At 50.9% G+C, this 20,819-nt stretch overlaps 1 protein-coding gene across 12 annotated transcripts in view; it reads right to left on the bottom strand.

The window, feature by feature from the left end:
• LOC140393996 (voltage-dependent L-type calcium channel subunit alpha-1S-like) overlaps nucleotides 1-20,819 on the bottom strand; it is an 804,045-nt gene that overhangs the window by 332,527 nt on the left and 450,699 nt on the right. For 11 of the 12 annotated variants that reach the window (XM_072480735.1, XM_072480727.1, XM_072480737.1 and 8 more), the window contains 3 exons: nucleotides 8,480-8,620; nucleotides 7,404-7,605; nucleotides 6,653-6,811 (listed from right to left, as the gene is read on the bottom strand). In XM_072480735.1, coding sequence (XP_072336836.1) covers nucleotides 6,653-6,811; nucleotides 7,404-7,605; nucleotides 8,480-8,620 — 502 coding nt within the window. The remainder of the gene's footprint in view (nucleotides 1-6,652; nucleotides 6,812-7,403; nucleotides 7,606-8,479; nucleotides 8,621-20,819) is intronic. The other variant, XM_072480734.1, reaches the window with a different exon arrangement.

The following is a 20,819-nucleotide window of genomic DNA, read 5'->3' as shown; positions in this document are numbered from 1 at the left end:
GCTCTCATCCCACGTACTCCCCACATTGGAGATCTCTACTGCCTGCCGAAAATACATAAGGCCAACACACCAGGCCGCCCTATCGTTTCAGGCAATGGGACCCTGTGTGAGAACCTCTCTGGCTACATCGAGGGCATCTTGAAACCCATCGTACATCGACAGAACCCCAGCTTCTGTCGCGACACGACGGACTTCCTACAGAAACTCAGCACCCATGGATCAGTTGAACCAGGAACATTCCTCGTCACAATGGACGTCTCGGCACTCTACACCAGCATCCCCCATGACGACGGCATTGCTGCAACAGCCTCAGTAGTCAACACCGACAACTGCCAATCTCCAGACGCAATTCTGCAACTCATCCGCTTCATTCTGGATCACAACGTCTTCACCTTCGACAACAAGTTCTTCATCCAGACGCACGGAACAGCCATGTGGACCAAATTCGCACCCCAATACGGCAACATCTTCATGCACAAGTTTGAACAGGACCTACTCACCACACAGGACCTTCAACCGATGTTATACACCAGATACATCGATGACACTTTTTTCCTTTGGACCCACGGCGAAGAATCACTGAAACGACTACACGATGACATTAATAAGTTCCATCCAACCATCAGACTCACCATGGACTACTCTCCAAAATCAGTTGCATTCTTGGACACACTCGTCTCCATCAAGGACGGTCACCTCAGCACTTCGCTTTACCGCAAACCTACGGATAACCTCATGATGCTCCACTTCTCCAGCTTCCACCCTAAACTCATTAAAGAAGCCATCCCCTATGGACAAGCGCTCCGTATACACAGGATCTGCTCAGACGAGGAGGAGCGTAACAGACATCTACAGACGTTGAAAGATGCCCTCGTACGAACGGGATATGGCACTCGACTCATCGATCGACAGTTCCAACGCGCCACAGCAAAAAACCGGACCGACCTCCTCAGAAGACAAACATGGGACACAACCGACAGAATACCCTTCGTCGTCCAGTACTTCCCCGGAGCGGAGAAACTACGTCATCTTCTTCACAGCCTTCAACACGTCATTGATGACGATGAACATCTTGCCAAGGTCATCCCCACACCCCCACTAATTGCCTTCAAACAACCGCGCAACCTCAAACGAACCATTGTTTGCAGCAAACTACCCAGTCTTCAGAACAGTGACCACGACACCACACAACCCTGTCATGGCAATCTCTGCAAGACGTGCCAGATCATCGACATGGATACCACTATTACACGTGAGAACACCACCCACCAGGTACGCGGTACATACTCATGCGACTCGGCCAACGTTGTCTACCTCATACGCTGCAGGAAAGGATGTCCCGAAGCGTGGTACATTGGCGAGACCATGAAGACGCTGCGACAACGAATGAACGGACATCGCGCAACAATCACCAGGCAGGAATGTTCCCTTCCAGTCGGGGAACACTTCAGCAGTCAAGGGCATTCAGCCTCTGATCTCCGGGTAAACGTTCTCCAAGGCGGCCTTCAGGACCCGCGACAACGCAGAATCGCCGAGCAGAAACTTATAGCCAAGTTCCGCACACATGAGTGCGGCCTCAACCGGGACCTGGGATTCATGTTGCATTACATTCATCCCCCACCATCTGGCCTGCGAAATCCTACCAACTGTCCTGGCTTGGTACAATTCACACCTCTTTAACATGGGGTTACCCCATCTCTGGATCTGGAAAGATTTAATCACCTGCTAATGCTCACATTCCAAGCATTGTTTGGCATCTTTGAATTTGTCTATATATGTGTTTCTGGAACAGACCTCTTCATTCACCTGAGGAAGGAGCAGCGCTCCGAAAGCTAGTGACATCGAAACAAACCTGTTGGACTTTAACCTGGTGTTGTAAGACTTCGTACTGTGCTCACCCCAGTCCAACGCCGGCATCTCCACATCATGTTTATATGAATATCACGACAAGTTCCACTCTCATTCTCGCTCTTTTATCCTCCCGGTTCCGTTCTCTTTTTTGGTCTTTCACACGCTCTTATATCCTCCCGGCTCCGCTCTCATTTTCAAACCTTTTTATCCTCCCAGTTTCGCATTCACTCTTTCACATGCTCTTTTATCTACTCAGCTCCCTCGCAGTCTCACTCTTTCTGACGCCCTTCTATCAACTTAACTCCGCTCTCCGTCTCACTCTTTTATCCGCCTGGCTCTGTTGTCACTCTCGCTCTTTGTCACGCTGTTTTATTCTCTTGGCACCCACTTTTAATCTCACTCTTTCAAACGCTATTTCAATCTCTCGGCTTCGTTCTCATTCTCGCTCTATCTCACGCTCTTTTATCCTCCCGTGTCCATTCTCATCCTCGCTTTTTTCACAATCTTTTATCCTCTGGCTCTGCTCTCATTCTCAAGTTCTTTTATCTTCCTGGCTCCGCTCTCAAAGAACAAAGAACAAAGAAAACACAGGAACAGGCCCTTCGGCCCTCCAAGCCTGCGCCGACCATGCTGCCCGTCTGAACTAAAATCTTCTACACTTCCGGGGTCCGTATCCCTCTATTCCCATCCTATTCATGTATTTGTAAAGATGCCCCTTAAACGTCACTATCGTCCCTGCTTCCACCACCTCCTCCGGCAGTGAGTTCCAGGCACCCACTACCCTTGGTCTCACTTATTTTCGTGTTCGTTTATCCTTGCGGCTCCGCTCTCACTCTCGCTCTTTCCTGCGCTTTTGTATCCTCCCGGTTCCACTCTCATTTTTGCTCTTTTAACCTCCCAGCTCCATTCTCATTCTCACTGTTTCTCACGCTCTCTTGTCCTCCCAGCTCTGCTCTCATTCTTGGTCTTTCTCTTGTTCTATTATCTCCCCGGCTCTGATCTCATTCTCACTCTTTCTTGCGCTCTTTAATCCTCCCAACTCTGCTCTCAGTCTCGGCCTTTCAAATGCTCTTTTATCCTCCCGGATTCGTCCTCATTTTTTCTCTTTAACATGCTCTTCTATCCTCCCGGCTCTGCTCTCACTCTTGCTCTGTCACGTACTCTTTTACCCTCTCGTCTCCGCTCTCAGTCTCAATCTTTCTCACACTCTTTTATCCTCTGGCTCTGCTCTAATTCTCAAGTTCTTTTATCTTCCTGGCTCCGCTCTCAAAGAACAAAGAACAAAGAAAAGTACAGCACAGGAACAGGCCCTTCGGCCCTCCAAGCCTGCGCTGACCATGTCACCTGCCTAAACTAAAACCGTAGGAACTTATAGAGTCCGTATCCTTCCATTCCCACCCTATTCATATATATGTCTAGATGCCCCTTCAATGCTGCTATCGTACCTGCTCCTACCACCTCCCCAGGCAGCGCGTTCCATATATTTACCACCCTCTATATATACTTGCCTCGCACATCAGTTCTAAATTTTTCCCCATGCACTTTAAACCTATATCCCCTAATGCTTGACTCTCCTACTCTAGGAAAGAACATCTGACTATCTACTCTGTCCATGCCACTCATAATCTTGTAGACCTCTATCAGGTTGCCTCTCAACCTCCGTCATTCCAATGAGAACCTCTCCTCATAGCTAATTCCCTCCATACCAGGCAACATCCTAGTAAACCGCTTCTGTACCCTCTCCAAAGCATCCACATCCTTCTGGTCGTGTGGCGACCAGAATTGTAGACAATATTCCAAATGAGGCCAAATTAAGGGCCTGTACAATTGCAACATGACTTGCCAATTTTTATATTCAATGACTCAACCGATGAAGGCCAGCATGTATTCCTTCTTGACCACCTTATTGACACGCCTTGCCACTTCAGTGATCAGTAGACATGCATGCCCAGCTGCAACATGACTTGCCAATTTTTATATTCAATGACTCAACCGATGAAGGCCAGCATGTATTTCTTCTTGACCACCTTATTGACACGCCTTGCCACTTCAGTCATCGGTGGACATGCATGCCCAGCTGCAACATGACTTGCCAATTTTTATATTCAATGCCCCGACCGATGAAGGCCAGCATGCTGTTTGCCTTCTTGACCACCTTATCCACATGCGTTGCCACTTTCAGTGTTCGGTGGACATGCACGCCCAGACCTCTCTGCCTGTCAATACTCGCAAGAGTTCTACCATTTATTGTGTAATTCCTACATGCATTGGACCTTCCAAAGTGCATTTCCTCACACTTGGCCGAATTAAACTCCATCTGCCATTTCTCCGCCCAAGACTCCAACCAGTTTATATCCCGCTGTATCCTCTGACAATCCTCTCCACTATCCGCAACTCCACCAATTTTTGTGTCGTCTGCGAACTTATTAATTAGCTGTTTTCACACTAATCACATGCTCTTTTAACCTCCCGGCTCCGCTCTCAGTCTCGCTCTTTTATCCTGGCTCCATTCTGACTCTCGCTCTTTCTCTCGCTCTTCTATCCTCCCAGCTCCCGCTTTCAGTCTCACTCTTGAAAATGCTCTTTTATCCTCCCGGTTCCATTCTCACTTTGGCTCTTTTATCCTCCCAGCTCCCCAGCAGGGGCTGGTTTAGCACACTGGGCTAATTCACTGGCTTTTAAAGCAGGCCAGCAGCACGGTTCAATTCCCATACCAGCCTCCCCGAACAGGCGCAGGAATGTGGCGACTAGGGGCTTTTCACAGTAACTTCATTGAAGCCTACTTGTGACAATAAGCGATTTTCATTTCATTCTCATTCTCACTGTTTCTCGCACTCTGATACACCTCTGAGTTCGAAGGCCGGTGGTTCAATTTCCACCCATAGAAGTGCTGACAAAATCCAGGCTAAGGCCAAATCCCCCGGTCTTTGGATTGTCAGAGACCCTAAAGAAGTCCTGATGCACACACAAGTCTGAAAATTGCCTTGGAAGTTTAAACTTCCAATGGGCTGATACCCGGCTACCCAGAACCAGATATCCAGACTTATTTCAGGTTTACCCAATAAATGTCAGAGTGTAACTGAACTGAGCACCAGAACTGACTCCCTAATCACTTCCAGACTCGACCCAGGAACCCCACCCCCCACGCACCCCCCTCCCCCAGACCAATCTGATCTAACAACCAACCCCTCCCGACCTGACCTGACCCAACAACCCCACGACCTGGCCCGTCCCAACAACCAAATCCCCCAACCAGACATGACCAAACAAACAAACCCCCCAACCTGACCCGGCTACCATCCTGACTACCCTGGGAATAACAACTACACCTCCTGACTGGCTATGACAATCCCAATCACCTCGAACAGCACCTAATTCCCAACCCTCCCGTAATCCCAGGCTGCCCCAACTGCACCCCTCACCACTCTTTGACCAACTGACTACCCTGCCAGACCAAGGGACTACTCCCTCTGGTCAGGCTGCCCAGTCAACCAGCCCCGAGCTGACTACTCACCCAGCTTACCCATCCACCCATGCCTACGACTTCAGTAAAAGTCTGAAGATCCAAAGTCTGAATATAGCAGCTAGTGTGGTAAAAAGGGGATATGCCTCCTCCCGTCCCCAACTCGCCTACACTCGTTAGTATACAGCGTGAGAGATGGTCCATTCCTGCTTTAGCCAGGATTGGAAGATACATACATACATAGATACAAAGAAGATTGGAGCAGGAGGAGGCCTTTTGGCCCTTCGAGCCCCATTTATCACAATCACGGCTGATCATCCAACTCTGTAGCCTAATTCTGCTTTCTCCCCATAGCCTTTGATCCCATTCTCCCCAAGTGCTATATCTAGCCGCCTCTTGAACATATTGAACACGGCTGAAACTGTGTCATATCGTCAGCCCAGCATTGCCAGAGCAGGAAATCTGTGCCTAACATGGAGGCACAGTGGTTAGCACAGCTGCCTTACAGCACCAGGGACCTGGGTTCAATTCCAGCCTTGGGTGACTGTCTGTGTGGAGTTTGCACATTTTTCCATGTCATAGATCATAGAATTTACAGTGCAGAAGGAGGCCATTCGGCCCATCGAGTCTGCACCCGCTCTTGGAAAGAGCACCCTACCCAAGCCCACACCTCCACCCTATCCCCATAACCCAGTAACCCCACCCAACACTAAGGGCAATTTTGTACACCAAGGGCAATTTAGCATGGCCAATCCACTTAACCTGCACATCTTTGGACTGTGGGAGGAAACCGGAGCACACGGAGGAAACCCACGCACACAAGGGGAGAACGTGCAGACTCCGTACAGACAGTGACCCAAGCCGGGAATCGAACCCGGGACCCTGGAGCTGTGAAGCAATTGAGCTAACCACTATGCACCCGTGCTGGTCCCATGTGTTTGCATGTGTTTCCTCGGGTGCTTCGGTTTCCTCCCACAGTCCAAAGATGTGCAGGTGAGGTGACCTTATTGCTCTGAGTGTCCAACGGTTAGATGGGGTTACGGGGATAGGGCAGGAGAGTGGGCCTAGGTAGGGTGCTCTTTTGGAGAGTCAGTACAGACTCAATGGGCTGAACGGCCTCTTTCTGCACTATAGGGATTCTCTGATGGTGGAATTGAAAGACACTGGCTCCTCAAATTCACTCAATCCTCTCCCAACCCTGAAGGTTCAACATCTCCACTCCCCAAACACATTCCCCAAACTAATTTCCAGTGCTTCGTAAACACATGGACATACAAAATATATATTGAAATGAACATACAAACCAGGAGACAAATAGAGGAGCTTGCGCAAACCCACCTGCATCCCGAGACAGATGGTGTTGAGGAGGATGAGGGCAAACATGAGGTATTCAAAATATGAGGAGGTCACCACATACCACACTTTATATTGATGTGTGTTCTTGGGAATGTATCTCATCAGGGGTCGAGCCTTGAGGGCATATTGGACACACTGACGCTGCAAAGGAGCAGGAAAAAAATTAGTTACATGGCTCAGGAAGGGACAGATCAATAAATAAACAACAGTATCCTACCATATAGAGGGGCCTGAATCTCAGGTATAGGGTGCGGAAAAGGATTGTCACACGGTTACAGGGTGTGGGTAAGGTTTGTTACTGGGGATCAGGGTGTGCGTAAGGATTGGTACCCAGGTACAGGGTTATAGCTGAGGATTGTTACTCAGGTACAGGGTGATGGATGAGTATTGTTACTTGGGTACATGGTGTGAGTGAGAATTGATACCCGGATATAGGGTGTGGGTAAGGATTGTTACTCAGTTATGGAATGAGACTGAGGATTGTTACTTGGGTATGGGATCAGCGAGACGATTGTTACTCGGGTAGGGTTGAAAGTGACGATTGTTACTTGGGTATGGGATCAGTATGAAGATTGTTACTCGGATACAGGATGAGTGTGAGGGTTGTTACTCAGATATGGGATTAGAATGAGGATTGTCAGTTGGGAATGGATTAGAGTGAGGATTGTTTCTCGGTTATGGGATTAGAGTGAGAGTTGTTACCCTGGTATGGAATGTAGTTGCGGATCATTACCTGGTTTTTGTCCAGTTCACAGTTCTTGTACTCGGCCTCTCCCTGTTCCTGGAACGTTACAATTACAAACCCCACAAAGATATTCATCATGAAGAAAGCAATGAGGATGATATAAATAATGAAGAATATTGAAATCCCCACTCGGTAGTTGTAGATGGGTCCCATGTCCTCGGTGTGAGAGTCAATGGCCTTGTACAGTAATCTGGGTGGAAGAGATGACAGTTACCTCTCCTAACCTCTCAGTTACTGTTCTGTACTATATCCAGCTCTGTCTCTCCATTAAAAAAATCCAAAGACAAGTGTCTATTGCAATGTTACAAAGAGGAAGACAGTGAGACAGCTGAGGGAACCCACCCCTTCTTGAATACAAATTTAGACCAGCAAATCCATAGTATAAATGAAATCACACCCTCACGTGTTCTTTGAGATTCAGTACCCTGGGTACTCACTGGGAACAACAAGTGTGGTGTGGTGGTACTTTCATTGGACTAGTATTTCAGTGGCTCAGGTTTAAGCACTGTGGACATGGGTTCAAATCCCACTATGGTAGCTGGTGAAATTCAAAATTGAAAATATTGTTGATTGTCATAAAAAGTAATTTGGATCACGACTTTCCTTTAGGGAAGGTAATCTGCCATCCTTACCCAGTCTGGTCTACATGTGACTCGACATCCACAGTAAAGTGGGTCACTCTGAAATGGCTGAGCAAACCATTCAGTTGCAGAAATATGGGAGGGGCAATGTCCAAGAACGAATAAAAAGTTTCAAAGAGACTCTGAGTGCCCCCTGATACTACTGTCAAACATAGAACATAGAACATAGAACAATACAGCGCAGTACAGGCCCTTCGGCCCACGATGTTGCACCGAAACAAAAGCCATCTAACCTACACTATGCCATTCAATCACAACAATCACAACAATTGAGTGCTCTTTAGACTCCATCCCCAACTCTCAGCGAGACCTCGTGCGATGTACTCACCGAGACTGCTAACAAGTGCAATCTCACTGGGATCTCCCTCTGTACTCACTGGGATCTCCCTCTGTACTCACTGAAGCCCCTCCCTCAGTACTCACTGGGGCCACCCCTCGAAGGTGGAAACAGTAAAGAGAGCCATCATTGCCGACAGGACATTGTCAAAATTGAAGTCACTGTTTATCCACATCCGGTCCTGGATTGTAAGCTGGCCTGGTTCACCATAGACAATAAACTGTCCCCTGGGAGAGAGAAGGAACGAAGAAGGGGAGGAGAGAGTGGAGAGATTGCCAGCGAGAGAGAATAGGTAAGAGAGAGTTGGGAAAGAAGGGTAAGGAGAGAAAGAGAGAGGGAGAAGTAGGAATGAGAGCAAGAGACAAAGAGAGAGAGAGAGAGTGAGAGAAGAGGTTGAGGGAAGGAGAGGGTGGAGGAGAGAGAATGAATGTAGTTTACACAGATCTCAGAATGTGAACAAAGAACAAGAACAAAGAAATGCACAGCACAGGAACAGGCCCTTCGGCCCTCCAAGCCCGTGCAGACCATGCTGCCTGACTAAACTACAATCTTCTACACTTCCTGGGTCCGTATCTCTCTATTCCCATCCTATTCATGTATTTGTCAAGATGCCCCTTAAATGTCACTATCGTCCCTGCTTCCACCACCTCCTCCGGTAGCGAGTTCCAGGCACCCACTACCCTCTGCGTAAAAAACTTGCCTCGTACATCTACTCTAAACCTTGCCCCTCTCACCTTAAACCTATGCCCCCTAGTAATTGACCCCTCTACCCCGGGGAAAAGCCTCTGACTATCCAAGTCGGACAAGTTGAGAAGGATGTTAAAAAAGCAAATGGAATTTTTGGTTTCATAATTTAGGAACTCAGGATTAAAAAAAGGAGGTCTGCTGAACCTTTACAAAAGAATGTTTCGACCTTAGCTCGAGTACTGTTTTCAATTCTCTACCATTTTTGGGAGGATGTTGCATCAGATTAAGTTTTACTGGCATGGTTCCAGAACTAAGAGAGCGAGCCAAGAAGCTGGGATTCTTTTACTCGGAGCAGAGAATGCCAAGGGATTTTTAGTCAAGGCGTTCCAAATTATGAAGGGCTTTGATAGAGTAAATAGGAGGAAAGTATTTCAAATTAAGGAGGGTCAGTAACCTCAGAACAAAGGATTAAGGTAAATGGCAAAAGTAACACTGTAATTTAAGATGCTGCTTTGCCTTCTGCTTCCCACAAGTTCAAAACAATCACACATTTAGACGCAAAATGTTCCATCAAGTGTATTTCTGTCACTTTTTCTTTTGCTGGTGGACTGATATGTTGTTGCTGAGCACTTGAATATAGTGCAGCAATAAATGTGGCACCCTGAATACTTACCTGCATATCAATAAGTTGTCAATTATTTCCAAATAATATAACAGTATAAGGGGTTAATAATTATGGTACTGTGAGGCATGAAGTATCAGTGGCATCAGTAGTCGTGTGCCAGAGACTAGAGCAGATGGAATAGTCTGTACCCAAAAGCGATGTGCCTACCTCATCCTGTCAGGCTCATCCTGTCCACAGTGTAAATATAGTAGTTTTGAATTAACCGACCTGAGTGAGATTAGAGTAACTCACAGTAAAAGGGAAACTGGGCTAGTATGGACTGGGCCATCAGGGCAGCACGGTAGCACAAGTGGATAGCACTGTGGCTTCACAGCGCCAGGGTCCCAGGTTTAATTCCCCACTGGGTCATTGTCTGTGCGGAGTCTGCACGTTCTCCCCGTGTCTGCTTGGGTTTCCTCCGGGTGCTCCGGTTTCCTCCCAGAGTCCAAAGCCCAAGGAAGTCAGTCAAATTGTTTCTCACTGACCCATAAAGGTAAGTCTGTTGTTGCAAAGTATGGGGAATTGAAACGCAAACTTAGAACATAGAACATAGAAAAATACAGCACAGAACAGGCCCTTTGGCCCACGATGTTGTACCGAACCTTTGTCCTAGATTAATCATAGATTAACATTGAATTTACAGTGCAGAAGGAGGCCATTCGGCCCTTTGAGTCTGCACTGGCTCTTGGAAAGAGCACCCTACCCAAACTCAACACTTCCACCCAACACCAAGGGCAATTTGGACATTAAGGGCAATTTATCATTGGCCAATTCACCTAACCCGCACATCTTTGGACTGTGGGAGGAAACCGGAGCACCCGGAGGAAACCCACGCAGACACGGGGAGGACGTGCAGACTCCGCACAGACAGTGACCCAAGCCGGAATCGAACCTGGGACCCTGGAGCTGTGAAGCAATTGTGCTATCCACAATGCTACCGTGCTGCCCTTGAGAACAAATAAATCTACACTATCATTTTACTGTAATCCATATACCTATCCAATAGCTGCTTGAAGGTCCCTAATGTTTCCGACTCAACTACTTCCACAGGCAGTGCATTCCATGCCCCCATTACTCTCTGGGTAAAGAATCTACCTCTGATATTCCTCCTATATCTTCCACCTTTCACCTTAAATTTATGTCCCCTTGTAATGGTTTGTTCCACCCGGGGAAAAAGTCTCTGACTGTCTACTCTATCTATTCCCCATATCATCTTATAAACCTCTATCAAGTCGCCCCTCATCCTTCTCCGTTCTAATGAGAAAAGGCCTAGCACCCTCAACCTTTCCTCGTAAGACCTACTCTCCATTCCAGGCAACATCCTGGTAAATTTTCTTTGCACCTTTTCCAAAGCTTCCACATCCTTCCTAAAATGAGGCGACCAGAACTTCTTCATGAATGCTTTGCCATCAGAACCCGCAACAAAATGCGGTCAAATTATTTATAGACAAAAGATTACCTCAAGAACTCTTGACTCCTTCAATACATTAAGGAGACCAACATAGGGAGCAAAATCAACCTCTCATCCATCAACACACTGAAGCTTCATACAAGTTTGCTGGTCATTTAGGCCAAGTGTGACAGCAACGTCTACTCAAAAGTGCACCAAAATGACCAACAGGACAGGAAATCCTGCACCAGTCTTCTTGAAGTGCTCATACTGCGGTGCAAATAAACAGCCAACACTGTCAGAGATGCAGGGGGTGCAAAGCGTTTTCAATGCAGAAAGCCAGGACACTTCAAGCAGTTCTTCAGTAAGGGAAGAATGCAGCAGAATATCTACAACACACAGATCATTTCAAACATTGGGCATAAAGAAAGAAATTACATCACAGAATTAGAGAAGTAAAGGACCATGACAAGACTTTTAGTCCATCACTTTGCAAGTTAAAGATTTTAAAATCAACATTACGCTTGATCTTTTGCAGCGAATTCCACAGGCTCACCACTCTCTGGGTGAAGAGATTTCTTCTCATCTCAGTTCTCAATGCACCACCCCATATCCTCAGATTGTGACTCTTATTTCTCGACTCCCCCATCATCGGGAACACCCTTCCTGTCTCTACCCCATCTAGTCCTGTTAGAATTTTATAGGTTTCCATGAGATCCCCCCTCATTCTTCTGAACTCCAGCAAATATAATCACAACCAACCCAATCTCTCCTCATATGTCAGTCCCGCTATCCCAAAAATCAATCTGGTAAACCTCTATTGTACTCACAAGAACATCCTTCCTCAGTTAAGACCAAAACTGCACACAATATTCCAGGTGTGGTCTCACCAAGGCCCTACATAACAGCAGCAAGACATCCCTGTGTCGTGTTGGGTGTTCCGATACACAAACGAACCAACACGGTTGTAGATGGTACAACTCTGTTTTGTCATTCTGTACAATAACAAGTGTTAACTTCTGGTTGTGGTTCGTACTTCACCAGTTGACCTGTGGACCCAGCCCTTGCACTATCTTAGAGAGGCACTCAAGCACATGGTGTATGTCTGAGTGGCAGGCTGTGAGCTCTGTGCTCTGAGCTATCTCCTGGTGGAATGAGCAGGAACTGTGGTGTTCCCTGTTTTATAGTGCGTGTGCTCTCACTGGTGATTGGCTGTGATGTTGTGTGTGTGTTGATTGGTCCATCTACATGTCCATCAGTGTGTGTGTGTGATTGCACCATGATATGTTAATATGAATATCATGACACCCCCCCTTGACTTCCGGTTGCGGCTATGCGGAGCTAAGCCGCACGATTCGGCAGCTTCCGCTATCACGGACTTTCAGGCTCGTTAGAGGAGCCCCAACGGAATCTTTTTCGAAGACAACCCGTGGGGAAGGGAAGAGAGAAGTCCCCCTTCAAAGTTTATGGACCGGACCAGAAGTGAAACGGCCAAAAAAGCGGCATTGGAGCAGCGGGAGAAGCGAGGGAAAAAAACAAAATGGCGGCGGCTGGGGACAAAGCGAAGTGCGGGCCGGAGCTGCAGGAGTTCATCAAGCGCTGCTTCGAGGAGCTGCGGAAGGAGATGCTGGCGCCTATGCTGTCGGCAATTGAAGGACTAGGGATCACCCAGAAGGCCCACGAGGTAAAGATCCAGGAGGTACAGAAAAGAGTCAGTGAGAATGAGGACGAGATCTTGGGCCTGGCGGTGAGAGTGGAGCAGCACAAGGCGCTACGCAAGAGGTGGGCAGGAAGGCTCGAAGACCTGGAGAACAGGTCGAGGAGAAAGAACCTGCGGATCCTGGGTCTCCCTGAAGGAGTGGAGGGGGCCGATGCCGGGGCATACGCGAGCACGATGCCTGGGGCGATGGTGGGCGTGGAGGCCCGTTCGATGTTGCTGGAGCTGGACGGGGCACATCGGGTGCTGGCGAGGAGGCCCAAGGCAAATGAGCCGCCAAGGGCGATGGTGGTGAGATTTCACCGGTTCACAGACAGAGGGAATGGGCCAAGAAGGAGCGGAGCAGTAAGTGGGACAATGCAGAGATCCGAATATACCCGGACTGGAGTACGGAGGTTGCAAAGCAGAGAGCGGGTTTCAACCGGGCCAAAGCGGTGTTACACCGGAAAGGAGTGAGATTTGGAATGCTGCAGCCAGCGCGACTGTGGGTCACATAAAAGGACCAACACTATTATTTCGAAACACCTGAAGAGGCGTGGACCTTCATACAAACCGAAACGTTGGACTCAAACTGAGGGTTTGTGAGGGTGGGGGGGGATGTTTGAGGTTTGATGTGTGATGGTTGTTGCATATAGGGGGTCAATCACACGCAGGAAATGTTACATGGGCTGGGGGAGAGAGACAAGGCCGCGACAGGAGCTGCGCCAGAGGGGGCGGGGTAGGCTTTGGAAAGCGCGTGTTTTTTTCCCGCGCGAGGGAATATAGGCGGGAAGGGGAATGGAGGACCGCATACTGATTGGGACACTCCCACACGGGGAGGTCAATGGGACGGCGGGGGAAGCCGGGGTCAGCAGGTGTCAGCTGACTTACGGGAGTGATATGGGGGGAGAAAAAAGCTAGACAGGGGTCTAGCGGGGGGGAGGGGAGGGGGGGAGATGGGGGGGGGGAAAGGGTTGCTACTGCACTGGCCAAAAGGGAATGGGACACAGAAGAGGTGGTCGGGGCGGGGGTCCCCCAGCTGGGGGACTGGAGGGTGAGGGTGGCGCGGACACGGGACTGGCCTAGAAAGGGAGATGGCAAGTCGGCCGGGGGGGGGGGGGGGGGGGTGAGAGCCCCTCCAATCCGGCTCATAACGTGGAACGTGAGGGGCCTGGACGGGCCGGTGAAGACCCGAGTGTTTGCGCACTTCAAAGGACTGAAGGCAGGCGTGGTCATGCTCCAACAGACACATGTGAAGGTGGCGGACCAGGTCAGGTTAAGAAAGGGATGGGTAGGACAGGTATTCCATTCGGGACTGGACGCGAAGAATAGAGGGGTGGCAATATTGGTGGGGAAGCGGGTGTCATTTGAGGCCAAGACTATCGTAGTGGATAATGGAGGGCAATATGTGATGGTGAGCGGTAGGTTGCAGGGGACGTGGGTGGTGTTGGTAAATGTATAATCCCCGAACTGGGATGATGCTGGATTCATGAAGCGCATGTTGGGGCGCATTCCGGACTTGGAGGTAGGAGGCCTGATAATGGGTGAGGACTTCAATACAGTGTTGGACCCAGCAGTGGACCGCTCCAGATCAAGGACTGGAAAGAGGCCGGCGGCGGCCAAGGTGCTTAGGGGGTTTATGGATCAGATGGGGGGAGTGGACCCATGGAGGTTTGCAAGGCCGCAGACCAGGGAATTTTCTTTTTTCTCCCATGTGCACAAAGCTTACTCCCGGATAGATTTTTTTGTTCTGGGCAGGGCGCTCATCCCGAGGGTGGAGGGGACGGAGTATTCGGCCATAGCCGTTTCGGATCACACCCCTCACTGGGTGGAACTGGAGCTGGGGGAGGAGAGGGACCAACGCCCGCTGTGGCGGCTGGATGTGGGACTGCTGGCAGATGAGGTGGTGTGTGGGAAGGTGAGGGGGTGCATCGAAAGGTACTTGGAGGCCAACGACAACGGGGAGGTGCGGGTGGGGGTGGTATGGGAGGCGTTGAAGGCGGTGATCAGGGGAGAGCTAATCTCCATCAGGACTCATAGGGAGAAGACAGAGGGCATGGAAAGGGAGGTGGGGGAGATTTTAAGAGTGGACAGGAGATACGCAGAGGCTCCGGAGGAGAGATTACTTGGGGAAAGACGACGGCTCCAGACGGAGTTTGACCTGTTGACCACAGGGAAGGCAGAGGCACAGTGGAGGAAGGCACAGGGGGCGACCTACGAGTACAGGGAAAAGGCTAGTCGGATGCTGGCACACCAGCTCCGTAACAGGATGGTAGCGAGGGAAAAAGGGGGAGTCAAAGATGGAAGGGGAGCCACGGTTCGGAGTGCGACGAAAATAACAAGGTATTCAAGGCCTTCTATGAAGAGCTGTACAGATCCCAGCCCCCAGCGGGGGAAGAGGGAATGAGACGATTCCTAGACCAACTGAGATTCCCGAGGGTGGAGGAGCAAGAGGTGGCTGGTTTGGGGGCACCAATTGGGTTGGAGGAGTTGAGCAAGGGTTTGGGGAGCATGCAGGCGGGGAAGGCCCCGGGACCGGACGGGTTCCCGGTGGAGTTCTACAGGAAGTACGTGGACCTGTTGGCCCCGCTACTAGTGAGGACCTTTAATGAGGCAAGAGAGGAGGGGACCCTGCCCCCGACAATGTCGGAAGCGACGATTTCTTTGATCCTAAAGCGGGACAAGGACCCACTGCAATGTGGATCGTACAGGCCGATCTCGCTCCTCAATGTGGATGCAAAGTTGCTGGCAAAAGTGCTGGCCACGAGGATCGAGGACTGTGTCCCGGGGGTGATCCACGAGGACCAGACGGGACTCGTAAAGGGCAGGCAATTAAACACTAATGTGCAGCGGCTCTTAAACGTGATAATGATGCCATCGGAGGAGGGAGAGGCGGAGATAGTGGCAGCTATGGACGCGGAGAAGGCCTTTGACCGAGTAGAGTGGGAGTACCTCTGGGAGGTGCTGCGTAGGTTTGGGTTCGGGGGAGGGTTTATCAGTTGGGTTAAGCTCCTTTACAGAGCCCCGGTGGCGAGTGTAGTGACGAACCAGCGGAGGTCGGAGTACTTTCGGCTGTACCGAGGGACGAGGCAGGGGTGCCCCCTGTCCCCCCTGTTGTTTGCATTGGTGATCGAACCCTTGGCCATGTCATTGAGGGAGTCTAGTAAATGGAGGGAGGTGGTCCGAGGGGGAGAAGAGCATCGGGTGTCGCTTTATGCGGATGACCTGTTGCTGTACGTGGCGGATCCAATGGAGGGGATGGTGGAGGTCATGCAGACTCTAAGGGAGTTTGGGGAGTTTTCGGGCTATAACCTCAATGTAGGGAAGAGTGAGCTCTTTGTACTACAGGCAGGGGACCAAGAAAGAGGGTTAGGGGATCTACCGCTGAGGAGGGCGGAGGGGAGCTTTTGGTATCTGGGGATCCAGATAGCCAGGAGTTGGGGGGCCCTACATAAACTGAATCTGACGAGGTTGGTGGAGCAAATGGAGGAGGACTTCAAAAGATGGGACATGTTACCGCTCTCGCTAACGGGTAGAGTGCAGTCGGTCAAAATGGTGGTCCTTCCGAGGTTTCTGTTTGTGTTTCAGTGCCTTCCCATCGTGATCACCAAGGCCTTTTTTAAGAGAGTAGGTAGGAGTTTTATGGGGTTTGTGTGGGCGAATAGGACCCCGAGGGTAAGGAGAGGGTTCCTGGAATGCAGCAGGGACCGAGGAGGCTTGGCGCTGCCAAACCTAGGGAGCTACTACTGGGCAGCAAATGTGGTGATGATCCGCAAGTGAGTGATGGAGGGAGAGGGGGCGGCATGGAAGAGGATGGAGATGGTGTCCTGTAAAGGAACGAGCCTGGGGGCATTGGTGACGGCACCGCTGCCGCTCTCGCCGACAAGATACACCACGAGCCCGGTGGTGGCGGCAACACTAAGGATCTGGGGCCAGTAGAGACGGCACAGGGGTGCAATGGGAGCCTCGGTGTGGTCCCCGATGAGGGGTAACCACCGGTTTGTCCCGGGGAGGATGGACAGGGGGTTTCAGAGCTGGCATTGGGCGGGGATTAGAAGAATGAGGGACCTGTTCATTGACGGGGCGTTTGCAAGCCTCGGGGCACTGGAGGAGAAGTTTGAGATACCCCCGGGAAATGCTTTTAGATATCTGCAGGTGAGGGCGTTTGTGAGACGACAGGTGAGGGAATTCCCGTTGCTCCCGGCACAAGAAACTCAAGATAGGGTGATCTCGGGTGTATGGGTCGGGGAGAGCAAGGTGTCGGCAATATACCAGGAGATGAAAGAAGAGGGGGAAGCGCTGGTAGAGGAGCTGAAGGGTAAATGGGAGGAGGAGCTGGGGGAGGAGATTGAGGAAGGTCTGTTGGCTGATGCCCTAGGTAGGGTTAATTCCTCCTCCTCGTGTGCCAGGCTCAGCCTGATACAATTTAAGGTGGTCCACAGAGCGCACTTGACGGGGGCAAGGTTGAGTAGGTTGAGGCCCGGCGAACCATGTCCATATGTTTTGGTCATGCCCGGCACTGGAAGGGTTCTGGAGAGGAGTGGCGGGAGCAATATCTCAGGGGGTGAAAGTCCGGGTCAAGCCAAGCTGGGGGCTAGCAATATTTGGAGTAGTGGACGAGCCGGGAGTACAGGAGGCGAAAGAGGCCGGCATTCTGGCCTTTGCGTCCCTAGTAGCCCGGCGAAGGATCTTGCTAATGTGGAAGGAGGCGAAGCCCCCCAGCGTGGAGGCTTGGATGAACGACATGGCTGGGTTCATAAAGCTGGAGAGGATTAAGTTTGCCTTGAGAGGGTCTGCGCAGGGGTTCTACAGGCGGTTCCTAGACTATCTCGCGGAGCGTTAGTGGAAGGTCAGTCAGCAGCAGCAACCTGGGGGGGGGGGGGGCGACGTCCGGGGAGGGGGGGTAATGGGGGCTTGCTTGGGAGGGTGGATGAGCAAGAGATAACATGAAGGACTGGGGAAACTGGCACGTGCGGGAGAGAGCCAGTGTACAAAGCTAAGTAACATACCATTTTACCATGTATATATCTTGCTCTGTGTGCTTTCTTGTTATTTTGTTACGGGGGTGGGGTTTGTTTGTAAGGGTGAAAAATTGTGTTAAAAAACTTTAATAAATATATATATTTTTAAAAATGACATCCCCCCTTTTCACAAGGATATGTGCCTACAAGGTAATAAATATTGTGTGTACTGAGTGCGGCTGAATATGTGTGTGCAATATTTACAACATGTACATGAGGCTAAACTATATACATAGGAAGGTATCAGGTGCAACAGAGCAACGAGGTTGTACCACAAACAAAACAAGTGCAATCATCAAATATCGAAAGAGAACTCGTGGAACGACACGTTAACATTATTGCACAACAGTTCAGTGAGTCCAATGTGCAAACAGGCTCATCAGTCCAGTCTAGTAGGTGGGCGACGAATTCGGGTTGACCGCCTCAAGGATGGGTCAGGATCCACCGGCTGAGGAATGGGCCTGGCCACGGGCGATAGAGGAATAGGCATAGTGGCAGGAAGCTCCACGAAGTCGACAGCATGGACAACAGGAGGGCGTGGCACCGGTGCATGATCACGTCGCGAGCGCGGAAGCAGCCGAAGGGCCCGCCGATTACGCCGGCGAATGGAGCCATCAGGCATGCGAACCAGGAACAAGCGGGGAGCCACGCGGCGGAGAACCTCAGCAGTTGCCGACCAGCCACCCTCTGGTAGGTGTATGCGGATGTTGTCCCCAGGCGCCAGGGCAGGAAGATCAGTTGCCCAAGTGTCATGTGCCATCTTCTGCTGAGCACGCTGCTGTCGCATCCTTTGCAGTACTGGAGCATGGTCGGGTTAAGGAACATGAATGGACGGCACAGTGGTCCTGAGGGTGCGACCCATCAACAGCTGGGCTGGTGAGAGGCCTGTCGACAGTGGGGCCGAGCGATACGCCAGCAGGGCTAAACAGAAGTCAGATCCGGCAATCAGCAGCCTTGCAGGGGAGCCGCTTCACGATATGGAAGCCCTTTTCCGCCTTGCCATTCGACTGGGGATGCAAAGGGCTGGACGTCACGTGTGTGAAGCCGTATGAAGCGGCAAAAGAAGACCATTCTTGGCTCGCAAAACAGGGCCCATTGTCCGACATGACAGTAAGCGGAATGCCATGGCGAGCGAAGGTTTCTTTACAGGCTCTGATTACAGCTGATGATGTCAAGTCGTGCAGGCATATGGCCTCCGGACAATTGCAAAAAAAGTCAATTATAATGACGTAGTCCCTGCCGAGCGCATGAAAAAGGTCCACACCCACCTTTGCTCAGGGAGACGTTACCAACTCATGAGGGTGAAGTGTCTCAGGGGGTTGCGCCGGCTGAAATCTTTGGCAAGTGGGGCAGTTGAGCACCATCTTGGCGATGTCGTCGCTGATGCCCGGCTAGTACACAGCTTCTCGGGCCCTCCGCCTGCACTTTTCAACCCCGAGATGGCCTTTGTGTAATTGTTCGAGGACAAGCCTGTGCATGCTGTGTGGGATCACAATCCGGTCCAACTTTAGGAGGACACCATCAATGACGGCCAAGTCGTCCCGGACATTGTAGAATTGTGGGCACTGCCCCTTGAGCCACCCTTCCGTCATGTGGCGCATCACACGTTGTAGAAGGGGGTCAGCCGCAGTCTCACGGCGAATGTGGGCCAGACTTGCATCAGTAGCCGGCAGATTGGCCGATGTGAAGGCTACTTGTGCGTCGACTTGACAAACGAACCCCCCCCCGATTCGGGCGGTGTGCTCACTGCTCTGGACAGGGCATCCGCGATGATGAGGTCCTTTCCCGGGGTGTAGACAAGTTGGAAGTCGTACCTCCGGAGCTTGAGCAGAATGCACTGGAGGCGAGGGGTCATCTCGTTGAGGTCCTTTTGTATGATGCCGACCCGGGGACGTTGGTCGGTCTCCACGGAGAACTGTGGAAGATCATACACATAGTCGTGGAATTTATTTTCAATCTGCGCATAGCGCTGTTCCGTGGGGGTCATGGCCCGCGAGGCATAGGCCCATGATGCAGTGTCATCCCGTTGCAGGAGTACCGCCCCAATGCCGGACTGGCTGGCATCAGTCGAGTTCTTTGTATCTCGAGTAGTGTCGAAGAACGCCAATACCGGGGCAGTGGTGAGCTTGATTTTGAGCTCCTCCCATTCCTTCTGGTGTGCGGGCAGCCACTGGAATTCCGTAGTCTTCTTTACCAGGTGGCGAAGAGCCGTTGTGTGCGAGGCAAGGTTGGGAATAAACTTTCTCAGGAAGTTGACCATCCCGAGAAAGCGTAGCACTCCCTTCTTGTCTGCCGGCAGCGGCATGGCTGTCATAGCTGCCACTTTGTCGGCATCCGGACACACCCGATGATCAGGATATGTGGTCCCCCAGAAAGTTTAGCTCAGTTTGGCCAAAAGAACACTTGGCTCGGTTGAGGCGCAGGCCGTGATCTCGTATCCGAGCAAAGACGCGCTGGAGACGACTGATGTACTCCTGTGTGGTGGACCAGATGATGACGTCGTCAACATAGACGCGCACCCCTTCGATGCCCTCCATCATCTGTTCCATGATTCGATGAAACACCTCGGATGCCGAGATGATGCCAAACGGCATCCTATTGTAGCAGTACCTGCCAAAGGGAGTGTTGAAAGTGCACAGCTTCCTGCTGGACTGATCCAGCTGAATCTGCCAAAAACCCTTTGAGGCACCCAGCTTGGTACAAATTTTAGCCCGGGCCATTTCTCTCGTGAGCTCTTCCCGTTTGGGTATGGGGTAGTGTTCCCTCATGATGTTATTGTTCAGGTCTTTCGGGTCGATGCAGATCCGGAGCTCGCCAGAGGGCTTTTTTATGCACACCATGGAGCTGACCCATGGCGTAGGCTCCGTGACCCGGGAAAGCACTCCTTGGTCCTGCAGATCCTGCAGCTGCTGCTTGAGGCGGTCCTTGAGTGGTGTTGGGACTCTACGAGGTGCGTGAATGACCGGGG

Source organism: Scyliorhinus torazame, chromosome 17, assembly GCF_047496885.1.
Source record: "Scyliorhinus torazame isolate Kashiwa2021f chromosome 17, sScyTor2.1, whole genome shotgun sequence".
Lineage (NCBI taxonomy): Eukaryota > Metazoa > Chordata > Chondrichthyes > Carcharhiniformes > Scyliorhinidae > Scyliorhinus > Scyliorhinus torazame.
This window is presented reverse-complemented; position numbering and strand designations above follow the sequence as displayed.